At 34.8% G+C, this 19,856-nt stretch overlaps 1 protein-coding gene across 7 annotated transcripts in view; it reads left to right on the top strand.

The window, feature by feature from the left end:
- Window positions 1-19,856, top strand: part of LOC147871604 (oxytocin receptor A-like) — a 546,632-nt gene that overhangs the window by 436,936 nt on the left and 89,840 nt on the right. For all 7 annotated transcript variants that reach the window (XM_087360682.1, XM_087360685.1, XM_087360684.1 and 4 more), the window contains exon 5: window positions 18,019-19,486. In XM_087360682.1, the coding sequence (XP_087216808.1) occupies window positions 18,983-19,486 (504 nt within the window). In that variant the 5' untranslated portion in view covers window positions 18,019-18,982. The remainder of the gene's footprint in view (window positions 1-18,018; window positions 19,487-19,856) is intronic.

Here is a 19,856-nt window from a genome sequence, read left to right as displayed (position 1 = left end):
CGTGTGATATTTTTATATATTTTGTGGCTCGAAAAGTATATAATTGTGGGTATACACGTGTTATCTTCGGAACTAGGTCACCCAATCACAATTAACAAAATTCAGAATTATGGCTACGTCTTGTGTGAATTGATAAAAAGATGAAACGAGAAATTTACTTTGTGTGATGATAACGTAATCTATTAGAGGGGGAAAAATAACTCAGTTGATCAAAGTCATCATTGAGAAGGCTTTTTAATAAATTCGCCCGCCATTCATGTAATTCATGTGTCAATTACAGTGTTCACATGAGCTCCCTCATCCCATGGGCCCCATCGCAAGGCAGATAAAAGCAGTCCACACTCTCGAAACCCACAAACAGTGAAAAATATATCATACCAGCTTTTAAATGGAGACTTTTTTATGTTGCTGTTAATAAAAAATACAATAATTTAACTTCGTGTTTTGAATTGGTGTGAAAATTTCTCTAATTTTGAGGCAAAGAATTAGGGGTTTACAAAGACAGGGATGCTAAGATAAAAATTTTTGAAGTAAGGAGGATGAAGTATCAGGATGTCTGAGAAAGTTACATAATTAAAGCAAGAAGAACGCGTTGAACTGGGCATTTAGCACGCATGGAAGTGACGAGAAATGTCATATTAAATGATAACTGAAATTCGACTGTACAAGAGAATATTATCCATTATTATTCTTGTAGATGGCATGGCAATGTAATTTGTATTAAGTGGTAAAGGGATGGTCTATGCATTTATGTGGCCCAGGGGAGGAAACGCACTTACTAAGAGGTTTCATAATACTTCCTGACAACCTGAGTGGCTAGCAGCTTAAAGTAAATGAGCTTGTACAATTGGAATGGATTACGAAGCGAAATGAAAAAACTAGCATTCATTAGAACTGACTCAATAAGATGAAGAATACACTCAGCTAACAGATTTCTTCCTGAAATATTTGTTTCTTAAATGAATTTGAAGTATTTTGGACTTCAGACACCAGGCATCTAAATTTACAGAATTGATTTTAATGAACCAAACTAATATAGAAATAAATTTATGTAGAAGTGAAAAGAAAATGGTATGAAAGAGCTAGTACTTACATAGCAAACCAAAATTAATGTATAATTACACAAGCATTGACACGAACAATAATAAGAGATGGACATTTCAAGAAAACCCCTTGCCGATTTAACAACCGAAATAATTTATAGTAGAAAATAAATAATATCAGTTCGAGATGCTAATAATTGGCGAAGAAACGATCGACCAAATTGAATAATCACGTATCACATGCGACTATTTTTGGGTTCATTTAATAGGAAGACATACAAAGTCTATAGAAAGTGGAAAGTGAGAAGCCGAGGAGAGAATAAAGCAAGACACAGCCTTAAATGACAATTCTCTTGCTCTAACAAGGATGTCAGTAAATATCAAGATTCAGGAAAAACGAACAGCTACAGAAATGCCACGTTGGTTGCTGTAAGTCCAACAGACTATAAATATTTGTGATTGTGAGATGATAATGTTGCGTCATATTGTGTTGAATATATACTTGTTCAATTTTATCAGTCTAATCACAATAAAATATTATTATTAAACATTAAAATATTAAAATATTACAATTAATGATGCTCTAATGTATATCGAACATTTCGATAGAGAGCACCATTTTAATATATTTTAAATATTTAAATGTTAATTATAATATTTTAATATTTAATAATAATATTTTATTGTGATTAGACTGATAAAATTGAACAAGTATATTTGTGATTGGTTATTCTTGGACGCAACATGACGTCGAAAGAGATAACGCAATTGCATAAATATTGCGTTAATTTAAGACTAAGAATAAAATATACAGAACTACAGTTTTGTATGTTGTAAGAATCTCTCATTTTAGAGAGGTTTGAGAACTAAGAGCTCAGAAGAACATTCAGATCCAAAATATACGAAGTAACACACGAATCTCTAAAATTTCACAATGCAGTACTTTATAATTAGCATTCTTCAACGGATGGTGTTAGGAAGTCAAAGCGTGCGAGATGAACTAAGTGTGTAAGACGCCTTGGTAAATCAGAAATTCGTAGCAAAATTTGGTCCAGAAACCTCAGAGGAAGATGCTATGTTGAATAACTAAGGGTAGATGATAAACATAAATAGAAGCCTCGAGAGGTAGCATGTGATGAAGAAGACTTGATTAAACATGTTAATGACATTTTTTGATAAAAGAGCAGATATTTGGCCGTAATAATTTTAAACACCGCATCAGTTGAAACAGCAGAAAACGGATGCAAGAATTTAATATTGCTTTTTTTGTTTTATATGTAAAGTTGATCACATATAGCAGTTAGGTGCTTTAAATGGAACACTGTGTATTAAGTAACAAAAATAATAATACGCTAAACCGGAGTATAATATATGCGAATATAGGAGCCTTTGTTAATCAGTTAATGGTTTTCGTAAATGTACGCATTCGGTTATCCCAGTTCAACAAAATGGAAAAACGTCTGAACATGTGCATTACTGGTAGAAGTGATGATCTTGATGGTATCTATGAATGTGATGCTTGGTTATAGTCGCCCACGAAGCGAGTAACATATCAGCTGCAACCCAACCGAATACAAGCTCAATGCACATGAAAACTTTTGTTGAAAATGTTCAATATACGTATAAAATAATTCAACCGAGCTGTTTTATTGACCGTGAAGTGAGCTCTCGTATTTAGAGAAAATAACACAAAATCAAATGTTACACAATTGAATTATCCGGCCTCAAAAAACTTATAGACCTAAGATGGACTAAGTTTTGGAAATTTGTGGTGTTAACGCGGATTAAATTCGTGAGTTACGTAAATATTTTTATTATGACAGTGAAATTTAATGAGCTTGAATTAATGAATAAACCAACTGACAACGAAAATAAATAAAAGTTGTTAGACCGATATGAAACACGAAGATAACTTTGGGACTTTATTTTTTATTTGTAGTGTTCTGTCTGATGACAGGTCCATATGAACAGGATCCTTCCATCCTTTTCTCGGACTGGGACCTGTTCATATACGTTCTTGGCAGATGATTCAGAAGTGGTTTGCCATTGCCTTCTTCTGTGTGTGAATGGAGTAATTGTTGGGATGCCACGGAGAAACCGGGGAAGCCCCCGGAGGAAAACTCCGTGTTGCCTAGACCACGGCCTTGCCAAACACAAGTTATAAATTCGAACCCGAGACCCCGGGATTACAAGGCCAGCGTTCTAACCGCTAGACCACCTCATCTTATTATTATTTAGTGTTCTGTCTGACGACAGGTCCATATGAACAGGATCCTTCCATCCTTTTCTCTTCTCGGACTGGGACATGTTCATATACGTTCTTGGCAGATGATCCAGAAGTGGTTTGTCATTGCCTTCTTCTGTGTGTGAATGGAGTAATTGTTGGGATGCCACGGAGGAAAACTCGTGTTGCCTAGACCACGGCCTTGCCCAACACAAGTTATAAATTCGGGCACCGTCGGGAATCGAACCCGAGACCCCAGGATTACAATGCCAGCGTTCTAACCGCTAGAACACCGTGGCGGTTCTTTGGGACTTAGCTTAAGAAAATAACTTATCAGGATACGGGAAGGGTTACAATTAGGTTTATATAGTTCGCCCAGTTATGTAAGAAATGTGTGTAGAACCAAAGAACGGTTATAAGTAGAAATAAAAATAGAATTATTTTCTTAACGAGTTTGCAGTATAATGCCTGAATTAGACAAATTTAAGTAGTAGTACGCTGAGTTACTAAAATATATTTCTCTACCTGTCAGATACATAACAGGCAACACGTATTATTAATGGTGATTGGCCTATATATTTGTCTATCTTCCACTGTAATAACAAGATTCAAAACAAACAGTATATGTGTTTGATTTGTGATAGTTATTAAAAGTGGTGCAATAGAGGCTTAGTTGAAACACATATCAGAGAATCAGTTGTAATTCCTCTAAACACCGCAGATTAATTTGAGGAATAACAACGTAGTGTTGGATACACGTGACGTATTGATTGGTTTCATTACAGTGGTCGTACCTTCGAACAAACTATAGATGTATTTTTGATAATCTGAGGTATCACAAGTGTGTTATCCGTCCTGGTTGTTACAAACGTGACATAGAGCTTATTCGCTTCCGAATATAATATTGTATATGTATATTTTGATTTCAGGAAACACTGTGAAAAACTTAATAATAAAAATAATGTATTATAATTAAAAGTTATTGGACTTTGATTTATGTGTTGCGTACGTCATATATTTAAGTTACTGAAGTTGAGGTTAGGGTAATTATATTGCTGTCCCGTATTCCGGAGGTCCGCACATCTAGTCTCGAGAACGAAAACTATTTATTGTTAATTGGTAATCGCATTTGAAATTCCACAGCGTTCTACGGCGTGGCGATTGAAAAATTTCAAATCCGTTCACTTAGCTGATCGCTAGTTTCGTGTAACTAACTTAGACATAATTTTATTCGACACTATGACTTTGTTGTGCCTTTACGTATTCTGAAGAGAGAGCGGTCTTCAAAAGTGATCGATTATTTTCCAGGAACTCATAAAATATGTAACTTCTCTCAGAAGCTTCTCATATCATGAGAAGAATGAAACATTAAAGAGGCGAATACTCCTTCGCCTTGCACAATACGTAAAAGAGACTTGAAAACCATCAAGAACGTACAAGGCCTTAAGCTGAAATAGCGTGAAAGAAATATCGTTCTTCTAAATCCATATCTCAGGAAATAATGATTAAGAAAGAACAAATTGCCTTTATACAGAACAGACTAAAAGAGAATAAGGAGGAAGCCGTTATTAAATATTTCTACAGCAGTTTTCAAGAAAGCGAGGAAAAAATATGATCATTTAGTGAGATTAGTATTGAAGCTTACTTTGGTGCACGGCAATTTTTGTTTACTGCAAAATTAAATAATAATAACGGATGTGTTTCAAACATGTCACTACATAGATTTTACAAGCAAAGTCACAACAGTTTATCAATTAACTTAACATTTAGTATGGTAAACATGGTTTTATAGTGAGATTGTACAGGAAGAATTAACTAAGGAAATTTATTAGGACATAAAATATGGATGTCCTACATTCAAGGTCACTGGTGTTTCTGTTGCCACATACGTTCGCAGAACTGCCATCTTAATATCACTGACGACAAAGTTCATGTTTTCAAAGAGGGTGATTTGGTATCAACTGGAATTGTAATATTGGTAACGCTATATAAATCTATCTCATAAAATGGATCAATATTTGTAAAAAGGAGAAACAATAACATCCTAAGTGTAAATTACAGCATGTCATAAAAATATAATAAAACACATGTTTCGCCGAAGGTAGTTCTCAGTGTGTGTAGCAGAGAAAACGTTTTACAAAAAAAAAAATTCATCAGAGCAGTTCAAGAAACGTAATATGCAGATAGCTGTCTTCTGGATAGACTGGTAGAAACTTCTACCAGACTCCACGGCACAATAACCCAGAAGACAGCAATCTTCAGACTCACCGCTGTGAAAACCTCAAATCATACGAAACTTAATATGGTAGCCATCGGAGAACAAAGGGTAGTTTGGTTCTTACTTAAATAATATTACAATTTAACCGCACGTGGAAAATATTCACTTCAAATATTCGCCTGGTCCCTAAAATCTTTTCACACTAACTCTTTGTCTCAACCAATAATAACTCACCATTGAATGGTGTCTCGCTTTCAATGGTTGTCTAATAGTTCCTCACTCTCAGCTCATCGCTGCCCCCCCCCCCCCCAAGGGAAATCACCCTGAAGATGGCAACTGTAAAGTTTGCCAAAACATTGTAAAATCTTCAATATTCTGTGAGACTTATTCCATAATGCCGCTAAATCTAAGAACAAGGAAAATACTTAATTTCTTTGCGTTTAATTAATATATCTTGAGGAAAAATACATTTTCTCTAAAATATTAAATTAACAGTAATGTGAAGTCAGGAATAACTACATACAATTACTTTACTGAAATAACGTTACTTTTTATGTATTTTACTGACAGACAGACGTTCAGCGATCTAACGCTGTCATCGTTTGTTCGAATCCGCTCGAGGATTGGATGCTTATCTGTGTTTGCTGGTCTGTAGAGGCCGAGGCCTTGCGTCCAAGGGGTCGTACAAAATACATAAGCGAATTCGTAATTTCAGAAATATTTCTGAATTTCAATACGTCATAAGGACTTTCTCGTAAAATGAGATGAAGAGATCAATGGCAGTTTCTTTGAACGACTCACGTTCCCGTTTACTATAGAATGAAGTCATACAGACAGCGCTAAAGTCCGGCATTTGGTATTAGATGGAGATGAGCGAACATCTTTACAGTCAAACACTACGATGTATCTCTAAATGACCCGTAAGGAACCGTGCATTCAAAGATATTCTCTAACTATAAATAATGAAAATATACCTGTGTATATACATATTATATATATATATATATATATATATATATATATAATTTTGGTGACAATTATGGCATGGATCTTTCTCGTGCCTACTTCTTCCTGAAATTGTTTCCTGGTAAAGCGTCGAAACAATTATTCTCAAAATTAATTGTCATTAAGTAAAACGTTGAGGTTAGATGTAAGTGAGATTACAGGTACTCACAGCCACGAATATAAGGATTATTGTAATCTTAAATGCCGTGCTGTGCGGTAGAAATTAAAAGACGTTTCAAATGTTTACATTACTTTGATGATACAACAGCAACGTCGCTCAATTTCTACCGTAACACATAGCAAAATATTAAAGAAGGCATTAATCCTCATTTAGATATAAGTTAATTTAATATTACCGTAATATATACTTAAATAAAAAATGTTCCGTTTCAAATAATAATAATAATAATAATAATAATCTCTATTTAATATTCCTGCAAACTTAAGCAATCGAATTAACACTGTCGAGATTATCTGTTGACAAGCTCAGCTCGTAACCCATCAGATTACTTAATTTTATTCTCGGAATATAACATGCTTTACCTAAACATAAGATTAAAAACAAGGTTTTTTAAACCGGAAGTCTGTGCACCAGGAAAGCAAGCTTTATGAGTTCCATCTCCTCTAATTCGATCTGTGGATTTTTATTTTTCCTTCGATCACTACAGGTCTCAAGTCAGACGTCAAAATTGTCCCAGGAAAGTGAAAGGTATTACGAAAGCTTTCACAATACACTTTTACGAGACTTTCTATAGCACTGGGGAAATATCTTTCAAGACAGTCGACCCGCAGTTGCAAAATGACCCTTACTATTTTTTGTGGTGTCAATTAGCGCTGAGTCGAGAATCTGATTTTCCAAAATGCGTAATTTAAAAATGTTTACGTTCCCGCTTTTTATTCGTTACTGTTAGTCAAAATTGCAATGATAATACCCTTAATGTTGTCAACGACCTGAAACATTTAAAATCGTCAAAGCCTAGTGAAATTAGGGATACTTACAAATTGTCCTATATAATACATCAGGCTTATGATATATTGTAATTATACTTGTCTGAACGAAGCGAGTTAATCAGGGAGTAATTGAGATGGGGCAGTTATCAACTATGGTTTCAGTGAGCCATCTACAATAATTATACGATAAATTACCTTATAAATGACACATGTTTTAGATTTGCTTTTGGAAGAGTTAGACCTATTTGCATACAGTGTTATATATGGTGTTGACATATCCAAATTTTGAAAACGGATTAATTTTGAACAAACCTTATACAATTAATATATATATATACATAAAGGAAAAAATATTTACAATTTATGGGCACAGAGGTGTTATTTACAATACGCAGACAATCTAAACATACCTGAATGCTTTAATATAAAGTAGTATTTGTGACGCTCCCCATTTTGTGTACGAATGTGTTAAATGGATTTCGTTGAAAACTGATAACGGGAACCTGTCTCCCAAACGCTTGTAGAAGAATATTTTTTTATTCTGAAGATTCACTAAATGTCATATCTTCTACTGAGCCCCAATGTAAATTAACTTCCTGCAGAAAATTCTATCTTTAAAAGCTATTATTCATTTATTAAGTCAAAAGAGTGACACTTTTCATATATTCCGAAAGTCAGTGTTCACAATTCTCCGTTATTCTGTACTATAGTGAACTAAATAAACCTATCACTTACATTCAAGCTTTATTTATAAAATATCCGTTTTAATATTGTAATTACATATACTCCATGTTCCTCACCTCGTTTCTTCGCATCCACTTTTCCTATATAAATTTTGAAATTACATTTTTCTTCAACATGAACATTAAAACATACAATTCTTACGAAAACATAATTTTTTCTTATATTTTAAATGGCTTTAAAATTTCTTCCTCACTGGAACATAATTGGGAACGGCGTCCTGAGAATAATAATATATATATTTTAAATCTTGTCCGTCTAATCACAATAAATTCTTATTAAATATTAAAATATTACAATAATTAACATTTAAAATATTTAAAATATTAAATGATTGTGTAATGTAAATCGAATATTTCGATAAAGAACATCATTTAATATTTTAAATATTTTAAATGTTAATTATTGTAATATTTTAATATTTAATAAGAATTTATTGTGATTAGACGGACAAGATTTAAATAATATATATTTATTATATCACAATATGACGCAACTTTACCATCTTATGAAAATAATATAATAAAATATCGTTGTGTAAATTGAGAAACAAAGAGCACGCTAGCTTACACAACTTCCGCAAAGGACAATTTATTTGGGAAAATAAATAGTCTTACTTAAACACTGAACGACATCCTAAACTTTGTACTGTACGCACCGGTGCGAAAACACAATTTTTTTTGATGATTATATACTAATGCCCTACATAAATCTATCAAACGAAACCAGTTAAAATAAATAGGAATGGAATTTAAGACTTTAAACATTGCTTGCAGCAGCTCCGGAGACCACACTCATCTATTCCTGTTACAAAATAAAACTGAAAAATCTGCACAGCTTCCGGCTGCATGAAAATGTTTAGACTTCAGCACAAAAAAAGTGACTGCGATGTAGCTCGAAGTTACGTCGTCTCTGATGTATACGTCTGTGGCATGTAAACTGCTTTATTTCCACTCAAATTTAACCATTTGAAGCGAGCAGATCCGGGACATACTTGTGACACCTAACATTTTAATCGTCCTTGATTTTATCGTCTTAATAAGAAAACAAATTACTACAAAAATAAAGCTGAAACGTCGGCCACGTAGGATATTTCCTATCGTGAGCATGTAACGGCAAAGTTTATATTCCACGTCCCAGACTGCAGGTCTAATATTTCTTAACAATCTAGTGATAACTGTATGTACCACCTGTCACAAATCAGCAGCTCTAAATTCTACCCTCGGTGAGTATTCATAGGTTTAGTATAAAATTAGGGAACAAACAGTTATTCACTCATTAGCGTAACAGAGAATCACATTGTGGGCCCGTCCATGTCTGTCTGTCTGTCGCATTTCTCCTAGCATCTAGGCAACGCATATTATCGTAATAGTGACCTTGGACATCATTATCTTTGTTGTTTCTTTCGATTAAGAGTAATTTAAATACTCAGCTCCATCGGGTCTCAGTTGACAAATACAACAAGAAAAATATCAAATTTGTCACCGACCTGTCTTGAGGTGGAGGAACACCTTCTTAGTTTCAGTATACCCCAATCTTGTTTCCCGAACAGCATTAATCGGCTGATACATTTATGGTTTCTTTGAAGCAGAATTCATTTATTAAATTCTGTTTAAATTAACTTTGGTTTCAAAGAGTTAAATTTTAGAATATAGTAACATCAGATTGAAACAATATCATTCTAAAGGATGGAAGGATCCTGTTCATATGGACCTGTCGTCAGACAGAACACTAAATAAATAATAAGATGAGGTGGTCTAGCGGTTAGAACGCTGGCCTTGTAATCCTGGGGTCTCGGGTTCGAATTTATAACTTGTGTTGGGCAAGGCCGTGGTCTAGGCAACACGGAGTTTTCCTCTGTGGCACCCAACAATTACTCCATTCACACACAGAAGAAGGCAATGGCAAACCACTTCTGGATCATCTGCCAAGAACGTATATGAACAGGTCCCAGTCCGAGAAGAGAAAAGGATGGAAGGATCCTGTTCATATGGACCTGTCGTCAGACAGAACACTAAATAATAATAAGATGAGGTGGTCTAGCGGTTAGAACGCTGGCCTTGTAATCCTGGGGTCTCGTGTTCGATTCCCGGCGGTGCCCGAATTTATAACTTGTGTTGGGCAAGGCCGTGGTCTAGGCAACACGGAGTTTTCCTCCGTGTCACCCAACAATTACTCCATTCACACACAGAAGAAGGCAATGGCAAACCACTTCTGGATCATCTGCCAAGAACGTATATGAACAGGTCCCAGTCCGAGAAGAGAAAAGGATGGAAGGATCCTGTTCATATGGACCTGTCGTCAGACAGAACACTAAATAATAATAAGATGAGGTGGTCTAGCGGTTAGAACGCTGGCCTTGTAATCCTGGGGTCTCGTGTTCGATTCCCGGCGGTGCCCGAATTTATAACTTGTGTTGGGCAAGGCCGTGGTCTAGGCAACACGGAGTTTTCCTCCGTGGCACCCAACAATTACTCCATTCACACACAGAAGAAGGCAATGGCAAACCACTTCTGGATCATCTGCCAAGAACGTATATGAACAGGTCCCAGTCCGAGAAGAGAAAAGGATGGAAGGATCCTGTTCATATGGACCTGTCGTCAGACAGAACACTAAATAATAATAATAATTTAAAAAATAAGAAGGCCTGCCTCTGATGATTTTGGTTTCTTATGGGTTCTACATTTCACTCGATAAAGCAGAGAAGGGTAGCTGTGAGCAGATTTGGGTAAAATGTGTTGGAACGGGAGGACAGCGGTCAATTCAATTTAACAGAATAGGACCAGCATGAATAGACTCTACTTTGAATAGCAGGTACTTTGTGGCGGATACCTGCTGAATACTGAGAAGATACGATACCCGTTTAAAGAAAGTCTTCCACAGTACGTTCAGAATACAAGTGAGACAAGCTTACTGAACTAGAGAAGCTTAAGATAATTTCATAGCGAAAACACTGATAAGAAATACGCACTTCATTGGAGTGTGCTGTTCAAACATTATCGATTATTTGGATAAGAGAGATAAAGTACTGATTCTATCACTGCCCGATACAAGTAGCCGCGTAGTCTCACGTTTCATGTGTCAGTTCCTGTCAAGTATTGACATTTATTTGTGATTGATCAGCGACAGATATCTGAACAGAATTTAGTAAACTTTACGATTAGCTGAGGTCACGTTTACAAGGTGTCACAAAAGTAAATTATTTTTAACACTTACTCTGAATGTCTAGTACATGCAGTTGCTGATGCCTTAAATCACTAGTTCCCAAACGGTGCTTAGCGGGCTCAGAAATGCCTTGGCAGGGGCTCCGTGAAGATCTTCTTTAAAGACGAATTCTAACAAGTTCCTGAATAATTTTACATCGTCGAAGAGATAAGTTACTTTAACTGTAAGATACATTTGACACTGCTGCTAGTAAGACGTAGTCCGGAGCTCCATCAACTTCCATTCGACAGGTCTCTCGCGACAGTAAATTTTGGAAACACAATCTTAAGTAATAAATTTGGAAATCGTATAAGCTAGGAATATTACAAGATAATAAATTACTATTCAGTTGTGTACTGGTGTCTTCTGTAGGTAGTAATGATTTATAGGTTATAACATGCAGTATCTAGCTTAAAAACTTTAAGTATAACGTTTCTTTAGCATGTATGTTTACTGTAAATTAATTTATTAAATTATTTATTAAAAAGAAAATAGTTTCAAAAGAATTTTATGAGATACTTCGTAATTATTCTTTGTAAAATTATTCTGTCAGAAAGTTCATGTCAAAAGTTTTACATAGAAAATACCACTTTAAGTATTCCATACTTGTACTCGTTTCTTGATTCAGCTTTAGTGTTCTAACATATCCTTTCTGTATATTTCTACCGCCTGTGAAATGTGTAGAGAAATTTAAAGTGTCGTTTGCATTAACGACTTTGATAAATAATTCAACAGTTCTCGCTAAAATGAATGCGTCAACGACAAAGACGAAGACATTCCCAAAACCTAAAATCTAACCAACGAAGTATTACACGCACGTAAATAGAACGTAAAATCCATTAGTTCTATTTTCAGTCACCGCACAACAAAAAGTTTTAAATCAGTTCCTTATAAAATAGTTGTATTATTTGTCTTACGTTATATAACGCTAATTGATTAACAGATCAGGGCTTCAGTACTTAAACGGTAATTTAACTCTAAGCAAACAAAAGCCATGAAGTAGAATTTCAGACTACTAAGGCATTGTACAAAGATGGCCGTATGGTCTGATAGAAGTTTATCAACGTTTCGCAAGTCCTTTCTGCCTCCATTTTCAGGGCGATAAGTGACACAAATATAAAACAATTTACGCACATCTTTATTGCAGAATTCGAGGCATGCTTTAAACATTTTAATGCCCTTAGCAAATAAAAGAATAATTAAGTGCGAATAATTTTAATATATCAACTAGTGAAGGAAATATAATACATAATATTAAGAGATAAGGAAGGAACGTCTATACCAATAACAATAGTCCTTACAAAAATATAATGTTAACGAAATGATTTATTGTTACAATATTCGGGTATGATATTTCTCTGACACAATTTTAAATTAAAATATTATACAAAGCGAGTGTTACAAAGAAAACACTTTGCAATACGGCAACTTAAATAAAAAGTATGGTATTATTATTTCTATAAAATCCATAAGAGTGTATGTAACATGTATAATATTAAGTCTATGTTATATAATTTTATATATATGATTTTTAATTATTCATTAATTACATTGAAACGCGTTTGTAATTCTGTGGAGCACTTATTAAGTTCTCTATCTTGTCTGTCCCCATGTTTGGTAAAATTTAACAGTGACTGAACGGACTTTTATATCGTGAAAGGTATCCACATAATTCTAGAAAAAGAACATTCTTTTTATATGGTTGCAAAGCCATGAGCAATTGCCTTACAGTGTGTCATTTAATACATTAAAATCCAAGCGAACGCGTGATAATTCTGATGCCACGTGCACATTTCCCATCATCACAATCATCATCATCAGCAACAACAAGTGTTACTACACCTAGTGGTTTGTTGCGATCCCATGTAATCACATACAGAATTAGAGTTGGTGCTTCCAGTTTTGCCTTGGGCGTCCTACCCTCCTCATTCCGGTCAGTCGGTAATGTTGTAGATGTTTAGTAACACGGCAGTCTTCCATTTTAAGCAAATTCTCTAAGCAATCATTTTTGTATGGGTATATATTTTGCCAGTTAATTTTAAAGAAATTCAATTCTTTTCGTATCTCCTCACTACACTTCCGGTCCAGAAGTGTTTAGTCCGCTCCATGCTGTACAAATTTCATTTCATTCGTCTCTTTGCTAGAGTCAAATTCTCGAATCCATAAAGTATCCCAGGAACTACTATTATCGTACAAAATTTCAGGCGTGTTTCTTTACTTGTTCTTCGAGACATCTTTTTATTGTTCCACATACGTAGGTAAACTTAATTATTTTATTTATTTGTACGAAATTTTATAGCCCAGGTATTTAAAGTAAGTAACTTGTTACATTTCCCAACTCGTAGGATTTGAGGTTTTCATGGCGGTGATTCTGAAGATGTCTGTCTTCTGTGTTGTTGGGCCGTGGAGTCTGAGTAGAAGTTTACCGACGTTTCAGAGGTCCTTGCTGCCTCCATCATCAGGTCAATCAGCCATCTTCATTTCCCAAGACGTTAATTATTATAATAGACCATTCCAAGCAAAATGAAACATGAGGTTTACAATATAATGGAATGTTTCAACGAAGATAATTATAAAATTCACTTTTAAAGAACAAATAATGCAATACTTGATGATAATTACTTGTAGCAATAACATTTCCTGAAAACCTTATCGTTCTGCGTTGACTGAAACCTGGCTTGTGATTTCGGACCTAAAACAAGAGGTTTATAAAGGCATGTAACGTAAGCCTATGTAAGTAATTCATGGTCCAGTTGCCTAACCTTAGTAAAATAAACATTTGACACTCTACTGTGTCTTTTGTATAAGAGATCGGATGGGCTTCGGTCAGTGTTAAAATGGCATGTTTTAGCTTTCCCCGAACTTTTCGCTTCGGAAGTACCCAGCGATTTTCATTAAAATTTGATATTGGGCTAGTGAAGTCTACCCAAGAAGATGCCAGTCACTAATTTATAGCCAGTGTTGTTTATGTATAGGCCCACTATACATAATATATATATAAAGAATAATTTATGTTGGTGTATCAATTTTATAGATTACAATATCAATGTAACCACAGTTCTGTCATGCAGATTCCAACTCACGAACGGGCTACTCTGTGGGCAATTTTATCAATATCCGTGGTGAGCATAATATTGGCGGACACTCAATAGACTAGAAATTAAACCCTACAAGTTTCTCCATTGGGGTAAGGTAAAACTGTTTCTAAATGAAGCCTCTGTATGCAGCTCATGCTTTGATTGTTTAGATGTGTGGTGAAATTGCAAAGGAAATATGTCGTCGAGACATTACAAATCTAGCCAATCGTGTTTTCGAAATTGCACGACTCAACGGTGGTCGTATTGACCTTGTAATCAATAAAGGATAAATATTAATGATTTTTTTTATTTTCATAGATATTTGTACCATTATATTAATATTAAAGCTTGTATTCAAACTTTCAATCGGATATCATTTCATACTCCACTCTGTGCAATTGCTTGAAATGCAAATTTTTATCATGGGTTATAAATACTCTTTAATTTGGTTTCAAAATTACTCCATACTTTAAAAAAAAAAGGAAAATTTTTTACGCCTTTTTGGATCGCAGTAATTTCTTCTATGCTACCATGATCAGTGAAAAACTTTAATGGTCTACATCGTGTTGTACATGAAATGTAGATTATTTTTGAAACAGCAGATTTCCAACTTCAATAAACACTCGTGATTCTATCGTCATTTTCGCATCTCATGAAATACCACTGTAAGTGAGAATAAAACATCATTTTCTTTTCCGTACAACAGCCGTGATTAACGCAACATCGCCAATTAGGCTCGCGAAATTAGAGCTGTGACTATTAACGTTCTTTCAATTTACGTATAAAACATTAAACCAGTTTATGGCCCTGTACTGAAAATTACAAATACAATTCTGACATTTGCTGTAATGCCCTACATATTTCATAATGTACTACTTTTTACCAATTAAAATTTTACAAGAATTTCACTGTACATTAGCCGCGATTTCGTGATGAATCTCGTCCGTCATGAAATAGCGTTGGTCGTTAGTCTCGTGTTTGCCTGGCTCTCTGCTTTGCGTTAAGTCATCTGGTCTTTGTCTTCGCCACTATCTGCTGAAAATTTCTGACTGCAGGTGTCTATAATTAGAGTCGAACCGAAGATCAGACATCACGAGATGCTTCTGCTCGATCAATGTTACTCGTAGGGGGCACTGTCTATTTTAAATTGAGGCGTAATTACCGATCCTGACACTTGACACGCGAGAGGATAGTCACTTTTTATGCCGCTCATATGAATGGAATTAAAATTGTCTGGTTTTTATATTGCACACTCCCTTTGTGAGCCTGGAGTTAATTTGTTGGTTGTTGATTTTTAATTTGTTAAAGAGAGTAACTTACCCATACAGACGGAATATGCTCAGGCAGCAGGCTATAGACTATGTTATCATTCTTGTCACTGTAATAAATATCAGTACTCAGATACAACAGTAATTTTTTTTTAATGCTGTGAAGGTTTCAAGTTTATAATGATTCTCCTACGTATAATATCTTTGCTTGTCGTGAAATAAAATGTATTTATAATTTGTCTGACTTATTCAGTTGGTGGCAAGTATTGAAACTGGAAAACTCATTCCTTCCATAATGTTTATGATCTTAAAATTGAACTGGACTTCAAAGCGGAGCGATTAAGTTATATTCTATGGCACGTCATCTGTGGGGGAAATTCGGACAGCTGTCGCTAATGACTGGTGGAATGTTCGCTTCAATTCCAAGAGATGTTGTTCTATGGAATTTTCTTTCCGCCTTTTTATAATAATGTACAATATGAGATTACATAATACCAGTAAAATAATTCTTACAGAGCTAATATATCCCAGTTATTTTCAAAAAATTAGGTTTATGAAAAATTCACTTCAAAATCTAAATCAAAACAAGCGAACTTAGCACCTGAAACTGCCTTTCATTAAGAATCTGAAACAAAATAAAATAAAACAATTTGAGAAGCAAAGGGACTTTTGAAGCTCTCCCTGTTACAATTTACCACACAGAGAGCATACAAATAGAAATATGGACAATATCTCTTCTTTAGTTTCAAATATTATAAAATCATTCAAAAAGGTTTAATACAGTTTACGTATATTATAAATTTTAAAATTTACTTGTATTTTAATTTAGCTTAACTAGTTCGCACATAACTAGAATATAATTATGAAGCTATTTTCTTTCTGTATTCTGCGAAGTCTACAAACTTCAAAGACCAATTTCATAATTAAAGCTATGAAAATTCATCAAAGGAATAAGTTACAAATAGTGTATCAAAATTACTATTTACGTCAATTAAATATTTACGATCTTCAATGTGTCTAAATCACAGATTTAAATTTATAATAATATCAGTCTTAATATAGACTTATTAGTAATTGTTATTATATTAGTAACAAGAGTTTAGCCAATAAATTCTGGTTCAAGTATTTCGCCTGATTAGAAAAAGACAAGACGAAATTATAGCTTAATAATTGTGTCCTTGTGACCTACTTTTATGAAGCATTTATACTAGCACGTGCGTTCGTAAAATCATGGAGAGAGAGAGTAACTACAGAATACTCGCACACAAAATATTTGCTTAGCTGTGTAATTTGAAATCATATTTCCCCCGTTACGGACACTTTGGTTAAAAAATAATAATACACGCAGAACAAACATACAAACAAATTGATATACTTTAAATGTAAATCAGCTTACGATTGATATACATTTATAAAATTTAAACGTCTCTTCCATATTAATGGCTCCTGTTGGACATCACAATTGTGAACATTAATTAAGTATTTTTTTTGTAATTCTGTATGAATATTATGCCACTGAGGAGTTATCCATCTTAAACTTTTAACGTTGTTTTATTAACAGTACGAACATAGTCTCTCTCAATATTCTGTGGTCAAATCAAAACTATAGCCATAGAAAACAGTTCTTCTTCACAAGCTAGGAGTACATCAGCTAGACAGGAATCTCCTTGTATTTTATTGAACTAAATTTTCATTACCTTCTTCACATTAAGCCACATTTCACATCCTCCGAACCTATTTCTTATACTCTTTAGAGCAATTGGTAATTACATATACCGGTTATTTTAGTAACCAGTAACTCATTTTGCCCACAAACAGTATTTATGTATTTCATATGATTCTGAGAATAAACAGCAACTATATCATTCTTTGACGTAAGAATTTAATATTGAAATATTGTTATGACCAGCTTTGGTTTTAAATGGTAATTATAAAATGTAATTGTTACCTCCTATATAAGTCTAGGTGTTTGTCACAGGTAGTCTCCCTCCTTCAGGTCTGTCGACCTATTCGGCGTAAATCCAATGCGTCGCTTATGCATACTTAATGTTATCATCCTAATAACATTTAATTAAATGCATATAAATGATAAAGTTCTTCATCTTGAAATTGTCTCCAGTCTCCTCTCTTCCTCCTACATCCAAATATTTTCCACGTTTTCAATCGATGTTCTTTCCTCAGATTCAGAGATCAAGTTTCACACCATTAAAAATAGCACGTAAACGTTTCATTTTTGTTCCTTTGAAACACTGAATTAATTTTCTGTTCTGTTTTGCTTTTTTTTTAGATGGGACTCTCAGCTGTTGTTCAAGTCAATGGAACATCGTGGACATCATTGATCAATATGTCATCAAAGGCAGTTTGATACAATAGAAGCTCTACAAAATTTTGTTATTGGTTTATGAAATTTCGGTTACAGAAATGGTAAAAATGATCATCACATTCTGTACTTAAGGCCATAAGCCAAGATGAACTTCATCTAATTAGTATTCAGTATCTCGGCTCTTAAATCCAAGAAAGTGATTGTTATCTACGGCAATTATCAGCTGATTAGTTCAAAAAAAAATTTAAAATTTAAAAAAAGAAAATAACTTAGGAATGAGTTACTCAGTTATGAAGTAGTTTGTAACCGTTATTTACCAGCTACACTTATGACGTAAAGCCACTAAACGAGGCTGTATTTGTAGATAATCCTCACAACTGGTTCTACAGGAAAAATAGACAAGAAGGAACTTTGTTTAGTTATTCCATTCCTATAATTGTGTGAATATGAAGAACGCATCTCAGGACCTCAGTACTAGTGCAAATCTGTAATTTATCAGTTTACTCAGTACGTTATGCTTTTAAATTAAAGACTTGCGAGTGAAATGGTGTTATTGCTAAAAACTTGTGTCATTCAGAGGAAGACTTTCATGAACAATACCTCTAAAAGAGATTTTTATAACAATGGTATCTTTGCCTGAAAACGGATTGTTTCACTAGGGATAAGAAGCGAGACCCAGCTCAAAATATTTGGTGTATTGACAAAATAAGACTCTTTTAAAATATTTTAAATCATACAGACATACATATTAAAGAATATATTATCGTGCATATATTTTAATGTTTCTTCCATCATGCGAACTCAGTTCAGATAATATTAAAATGTTTGTGATAAGTGTGTAAGTGTGATAATCAAATACATTATCGGGATGTAATAATTGTTTCAACATTGTGATAATGACTCAAAGTACAGTGGCGGCTAAAAAGCTATGCTGACGATGGAAAGTTCAGTGACAGAAGTATCAGAAGCCTGTAACCTGACGACCGCGAACAGCACAAGTGGTTTGGACCGCGACGAAGCTCTCGCTCAGGCCGAGATAGCGACACTTGCCACAATGTTGACGGTCACTGTCTTGGGTAACTTCGCTGTTCTGCTCGCTCTGTCAGCCAGACCGAGGAAGAAACTTTCCCGTATGTACTACTTCATTCTGCATCTTAGCGTGGCAGACCTCTGTACGGCTTTCCTGTCCGTGCTACCTCAGCTCGCCTGGGACGTCACGTACAGATTCTACGGCGGTCCCCTACTCTGCAAGATCGTCAAGTACGGCCAGACGCTTGGTCCGTACCTCAGCGCCTATATTCTCATGGCTACGGCACTGGACCGCTACCAAGCCGTATGCCACCCACTGGCCTATTGTTCCTGGACGTCTCGACGCTCGCGAGCGATGGTGTGGATGGCCTGGGTGTTCGCCCTCATCTTCTGCATACCTCAGGTCAGTGCAGTATAAATAGACCTACTCCGTCCTCGGAACCTTGGCTCTTATCTCAAAGACTGAGGATCTTAGTGAAATGCTTACAAGAATATTAAGTCTTAAGGAACAAAGTGTTAACACGAAGTTGGTTGAAATCGTATTGTGATCTTCATAATTTGTACCGTTCACTAAATATTAAACGCTGTTTTTGTGAACGGAGGACACTTAAAATACGGGGGGACATGCATGGGGATATGAGATTTTCAGATAAAATTCGTCATAAAATCTCAAGAGAAGGAACAACTTTAGAGAACTGGGCACATAACAAAGGATAATATTTACATGGATCTTAAATATTATGTGGGAAGTTTTTGGATTGGTTTCATGTTGA

The sequence above is a fragment of the Zootermopsis nevadensis genome, unplaced genomic scaffold (assembly GCF_977971745.1).
Source record: "Zootermopsis nevadensis isolate Lab colony 2312 unplaced genomic scaffold, Znev_1.0 Znev_ptg000045l, whole genome shotgun sequence".
NCBI classification, from domain to species: domain Eukaryota; kingdom Metazoa; phylum Arthropoda; class Insecta; order Blattodea; family Termopsidae; genus Zootermopsis; species Zootermopsis nevadensis.
The sequence above is the reverse complement of the archived record's forward strand: the minus strand, read 5'-3'. Positions and strand labels throughout refer to the sequence as shown.